Source organism: Varanus komodoensis, unplaced genomic scaffold (genome assembly GCF_004798865.1).
Source record: "Varanus komodoensis strain SLA01 unplaced genomic scaffold, ASM479886v1 scaffold34_3, whole genome shotgun sequence".
NCBI classification, from domain to species: domain Eukaryota; kingdom Metazoa; phylum Chordata; class Lepidosauria; order Squamata; family Varanidae; genus Varanus; species Varanus komodoensis.
In genome coordinates, this window is record NW_025335855.1 from 1,116,972 (window position 1) to 1,122,807 (window position 5,836).

General features: G+C 62.6%; 1 protein-coding gene across 1 annotated transcript; it reads left to right on the top strand.

The window, feature by feature from the left end:
• The first annotated feature begins 2,653 nt into the window (after positions 1-2,653).
• On the top strand, positions 2,654-5,538 carry FASLG (Fas ligand). Its single transcript, XM_044439431.1, has 4 exons — positions 2,654-2,941; positions 3,122-3,167; positions 4,105-4,158; positions 4,902-5,538. Exons 1-4 carry the CDS (start codon positions 2,654-2,656, stop codon positions 5,294-5,296), a joined length of 783 nt encoding a protein of 260 aa, XP_044295366.1. The 3' UTR covers positions 5,297-5,538.
• Positions 5,539-5,836: the final 298 nt, after the last annotated feature.

Here is a 5,836-nt window from a genome sequence, read left to right on the forward strand (position 1 = left end):
TGAAGCGCGGGCAGCTGGGCGGGGGCGCGCAGGGCGCCGGCGCCCCGAGCCGCAGAGACCGGGCGGAGTCGTCCCCGGGCGCTGCCAGGACTCCCGAGGGCGCCCTCGAGCCCGTCCCTGCTGCGGGGAGGCCGGTGCGGCCCCGAAGGGCGAGCGGGGAAGGGGAGCTGCCTGCCCGCCGTGGCCCGGAGCCCGCGGGGAGAGTCCTGCGCCGGCAGGCGAACCGCGCGCCGCGGGGGGCTCTTGGCTCGTTCCCTTTCTCGAAATTGCAAGCCCAAGCGAAGCGTCGCACCGAGTGCGATGTGAAATATCATTTTTTCTGTTTGCTCGGCGATGGCCGCGAGTTGTGGAGTAAACAGAAGGCGCCAGAGCGCAGCGCATGGAACAAGTTAGCAGCCATCGGCGGCCGCTTGTTCCGCGCCTGGCGGAACGCCTGAGGCACCGGCCCAGACCGCAGCTGCTGTGGGCAGGCGAGACTCACTCTTTCCAGGGGCCGCGGGCGGGCTGCTCCTGACGCAGCGGCGGCGCGCCCCCCGCGGTGCGCGGCCCGAGGAGCCGCTGCGCCCCCACGCGGCCCCGCCGGGACCGGGCTGCCGAGCTGCCCGCGCTCTGCGCCGGGGCGGCCCCTGCAGCCGGAGGAGCGCTCGGCCCAGGAGGGAGGGCGCGGAGCTGCGCGCAACGCTGCCAGGAACCCGGCCGCGCTGCGCTCAGATCCGATGCACAGGAGGAAGCCTGCCAAGGAGGCCGCGTGAGCAACTCTTGACCTCAAAAGCGGAAGCTTCTCAAAAACGCAGGAACTGGTGAAGAAGCAGCTGACATGGAGAATCAGGGCGTTTAGCTCGCTCTCGCAGCGCCTCGAGATTTCTCAAAAAGCGACAGTGGACGCGCGGATGGCGAGCCTCCTGCCCGAGGGAAAGGCAGTGCCAAGTCCAGGAAGGCACCGCTCGGTTGGCTCAGGCTCTTTGGGGGAAGGAAGCCCCCAGCCCCCCGCCCCACCTGAGGGCTCGCCCAAATGAGACGAACGGCCGCGAGCTTGCGCAGCCTGAGAAGCACGAAACAGTCCGAGGGGCAGGTCACTGGCAATATGAAGGCCGTTTTAAAGATCCTGAGAGAAAGACAGTGGCTAAGGAGGCAGCTGGGCCACCGGATGCTAATGGAAATCCCAGAGTGCTGAGCGGGTGGCAGAGCAGCTGGAGGAGTTCTTTTTGTCAGTCTCCGCAGCAGAGGATCAAGTCCTCCAGCTTTTGTATTCTGGAAGGGAGACCCAGGAATTGGGGCCGATAGCAGTGACAAAAGATGGAATTCTCAACCTTATTGACAACCTAAAAGTCAGCAAGGCACCTGGTCCAGGTGGTAGAACCCCCTCCTAGAGTTTTCCAAAAACTCAACTGTGAAAGCACTGTCCTTCTTACCAAAATATGTAATGCCCCTAAAATCAGCCTTTGTAGCAGAGGCCTGGAGAATGGCCAGTGCAGCAGCAATTTTTAAGAAGGGGGCCGGGGAGGCTCTGGGAATTTGCAGGTCGGTCAGCTTAACATCTATTCTGGCTTGAAAGCTTCATTAAAGACCACCATGGCTTCTCCAAGGGGAAGGCTTGGCTCCAAGCCTATTGGAGTTCTTTGAGAGTGTCCATCAACATGCAGGCAGGGGCAGTCCAGTGAGCCCCCGGCCCCGGCTGTGGCGAGTGCTGGTCTAGGTGTCCTCCGCAGGGTTGTTGCGACCTTTTTGCTCTTGTTGGACTTCCAAGCGGGTGAGGCAGAACTGGGCAGCAAGTAAGGCCGGGCTTGGCCTCAAGGGCGACAGAGAGCAGCCGGGGCTTTCCAGCTTTGCTGCTGGGAATACAGAAGATCATGGCTTCGCCGCTCCTCAAAGGTCACCGGGACGGCTCTGCCCATTTATTAGTCCTCTGACAACAACAAGAAAATAATTTTTAATGGATGTGGCCAATCAAGGGGTGGGGGGAGCAGAATGTAAGCGGGAACCTTGTATGGCCCCACATACTGGTATGATTTCTTTATTAAATATTTGAATATATTAAAAAGGAAGAGGAAAAGGCAAATATGAATTAATGGAGCTTCTAGAAGTAAGTGCAGGAAGAAGCCCAATTAATTAGAGAACCACATTCCAGTTCTATTCTGTGGAGCATGAAACTGAAGGAAGGGGAGGACAAATGGAAAAAGCAGAGCAGATAGAAGGATTGCGACCTCATCTTTAAAAAAATTAAGCGGGGAAGGAAATAAACTGTGACAACAAAAAGCACAAGGCTCGGATGTTTGAAACAGAAGAAACATCCAAGTTTTAGAGTAGGGGACCAAGAAGAACAAGAGACGTGGCTGCTCCGTCGAAGGAGATCACCGGGACCAAATACCGGCCAGGAGCGAACCTGAGCCACTTCTCGGCTCGCTAGGGCAGACCTCGCCAGCAGCCACTGGCTGGAGTCGCGGAGGGGCCCTCCGTGCAGGCAGGGCCAAGTTCTCTTGCATCAGAGCAGTGGGTGGCGGCTCTGAGGTTTTCTGCTGTGAGCCAGGCGGCTTGCTCAGTGGTCGGGCAGGTGCTGCACAGGACGCAGCACAGGAAGAAGCAAGGCGTCCCCGCAGTGCAGTCTCTGGGCTCGGCGAAGAAGCGCAGCTCTCTGCCCGCGCGCCTTCCTGACATGCAGCAGAACCGGCATGTTGTCTATCCCCAGGTCTTCTGGACAAGCAGCAGTGCCGTGCCTAGCTCCGATCGTGTCCCAGCGGGATTGTGCCCCGGCGGGATCGTGCCCCGGCAGGACGTGTGCCTGCCCGCGCCAGACAGGAAAAAGCAGAGGCCGTGCAGCCGAGAGGGCGCCTGCCTGGGCTTCCTGCCGGTGGTGGCGCTGAGCCTCCTCGCGCTCACGGGGACCGGGCTGGCGCTGTTCCAGAACTACCAGCAGCAGCAGGATCTGGATGCCCTGAGGAAGGTAAGCCCAATCCGCGTTGCACCAGTGGAGAAAGCCAGCCGCAAACCGCCGGCAGGGCTCCCGCAGCTGAGCGGGGGACTGTGTGCCACCGAGGGCCGCTTGAGCACGAGGACCTCCGCTTAAAGTGGTCCGGGGTCATTTTCCTTCCCAAGTTTGAATGTCTGCCTCTTCCCTTGACAGCCTTCCAGCTCGGCACACGTGTCTCAGCCACCAGAGCCACTCAAAGGTGAGAACTCCTTCTTGAGGGGTGAGGGGAAGCAGCAGCAGCAGCAGCGACGTCTGAGCCCCCCTCCCCCCGCCACACCTGCCCTTCCCGGCCTGGAACAGGAATTGTGTTTTACTGGGACGCGCAGCTCTTGTCTCTGACAGAAGCAAACCTGGGCGGCTTGGGGCATCAGCCACTGCTCCTCATTTGAGCAAATCATGCAGGAAACCGCCAGAGCTGCCTGTCGGACCAAGTTTGGCTCCCGAGTCATCTCTTCCGAAGCCCTGGGCTCGGTGCTGCCCTGCGGGGAGGGGACGCCTGCGGGGGTCCACCTTCTCTGCTGCCTTCTGGGATCTGTGGGCCCCAGGACGGGCGCACGGAGGATGGCACAGCCCGGCGAGGCCGAGAGCTCGTGGGGCCTGCTGTGGTGTCAGGAGCCGCCCACACGGAGCAGCCAGCAGCTGTGAGTGAGGGCAATCCCTCCCGCTCTGTGTCACTCCTTCCTCCTGAGGAATCCGTAGGTCGGGCCCCATGCTTCCTCTTAGTCAGAGAATTCGGAGGGCATCCGTGCCCTGGGGCAACGCCGTCTTGGTGCTGGGCTCAGCCACTCGGGCCTCTGCCCTGCTTGGGCGGGGGGGGGGGAGGCGGGAGGCCTCTGGGTCTCTCCTGCCTGGCCTGCCAGGGAGCCCCTTGCGCCTCCCGCTGGGCCAGCTGGCAGCCAGAGTGGCTCTCACATCCAGCCTTGGGGCCTGCCCTGCCCTGTGGCCCAGGAGCGGCCCCTGCCTCTTCATCAGCCCCGTTCAGTGACTCTCGATGGCAGGGCCAGCCGGACTCCCGCTCAGTGCGCTTGCCAGCCCCCCCCCCCCCCACTGACCCTGCGTCAGCGCCGCACATGTTGTGTGGTGTGGAGCTGGCTGCGCCGCCCGGCCTCACCCTGTTCTTCTCCACTGTGATGCAGGTTTCCTGAATGGGCGCCCAGAAAAGAAGGTCAGGCGGAGAGCGCACCTGACAGGTAGGCACCAGGCACGCCCCCCCTTCCCCCAATCTCAGCCAGCAAAGCCACGAACAGCTGCCCAGCCAGGCCAAGCAACAGGCCGGCCACCTCCACCCAAGCCCGAAAGCTCAGCTCAGGATTCGGACAGCGGGAGCACCAGGGCAAGCCGAGGCCGTCTGTCCAGGCCACGTGCTGTGGCGGGGTGCTACGGCAAGGCGGACAGGGAGTCCTGGCTCGCATGCCGGATCAGACACCCCGTGCTCCAGGCTCCACTCCGCGCTCAGCCATGGTGCGCCTCATGTCGCCGTGGGCCCGCCTCACGCACCCCGCAGGGCTGTTGTGGTGGTGAGAACGCGACAGGAGGCAACCCTGGCAAACTGTCCCGGGCTCAAGCAAGAGACGAACCGTGGGGCAGGCGGAGCTGCGCGGCCCCGCATCCGTGTGCAGCAGGCACATGGGCAGGCACGGCCGCTCCGGGGCCCAGGCTAGGCCACTGGTGGCCCAGGAGGCACAGCAGGCCCCCAGGGAATCGGGGCGGGGGCAGGGGAGGGCTCGCCAGCCCCCAAGGCTCAGTTACTCTGTGTGCCGGCACGGGAATAGATGGGGCCCGGGGCAGCCCGTCCCTCCCGAGCTCTGCCGCTTCGACAGAGCATGGTGCCCGGGAGCCTGGGGCCACGTGGCCGTTTTGGGGACCAGGGTGGGTGCTGAGGAACGCGATTTTGCGCCGTCTTTCATTTTCACATGGACGCCTGACATTCCAGGCAAGCCGAACCAACAGTCGCTTCCACTAGACTGGGAGAGTTCCTACGGACATGCCTTCATCTCGGGAGTTCGCTACGAAAACCGGGCTCTGGTGATTGAGGAGCCTGGCCTCTACTTTGTGTACTCCAAAGTCCTCTTCCGGGGCCAGACCTGCCAGCCCAAGCCCCTCGCCCACGTGGTCTTCAAGAGAAACCCGGCGTACCCCAGCGACCAGGTGCTGATGGAGGACAAGGAGATGAACTACTGCATGGCCAAGAACATGTGGGCCAGGAGCAACTACCTGGGCGCCCTGTTCCACCTCTCCAGGGAGGACCGTGTGTCCGTGAATGCTTCGGAAGCCGGGCTGGTGAGCCCCGAGGAGGCAAAGACCTTCTTCGGCCTGTACATGCTTTAGAAAGACGTTCAGCGCATGGGCGACGGGAGAATCTGAGCCACGAGAGTGCTAACCGGGACCGCTCAGCGTGGAGTGTGGCGGGCTGCAGACGAGGCTTCCGCAACACGCACCTTGCATTAATTTTTGTCACTGAGAAGATCAAAGTGGGCCTGAAACGGTTCTCTGAGATTCAGGCTGAACACTGACTTCCCCTGGGATCGTTCTGGAGACAGTCCAGCTGGCGGCACACGGAGCTTGCTGTGCGGAACCTGCCAGGAAACGCTTGGCCTGACCGGGTATGGATTTTCTGCCACCCTTGCAAAATGGGACAGCCACGTGGGCCCGTGCACCAAGACGGGTACGGCAGCGCCTTCGCCGTGTTTTGGGCGCGGACCCTCCAAGGGCAGCCCGGCCAGGCAAGAGAGAGGTGGTGGCGGCCTGCACTCCTCTCCCTCCCACGCCTGCCTCAGCGGCCACCCTCGGCCACCCAGCCGTGGGGCCTCAAAGCAGGGAAGGAGGCAGCTGGGCCGGGGTCCCTCCCCTGCTGGCCCCTCCAGGCTC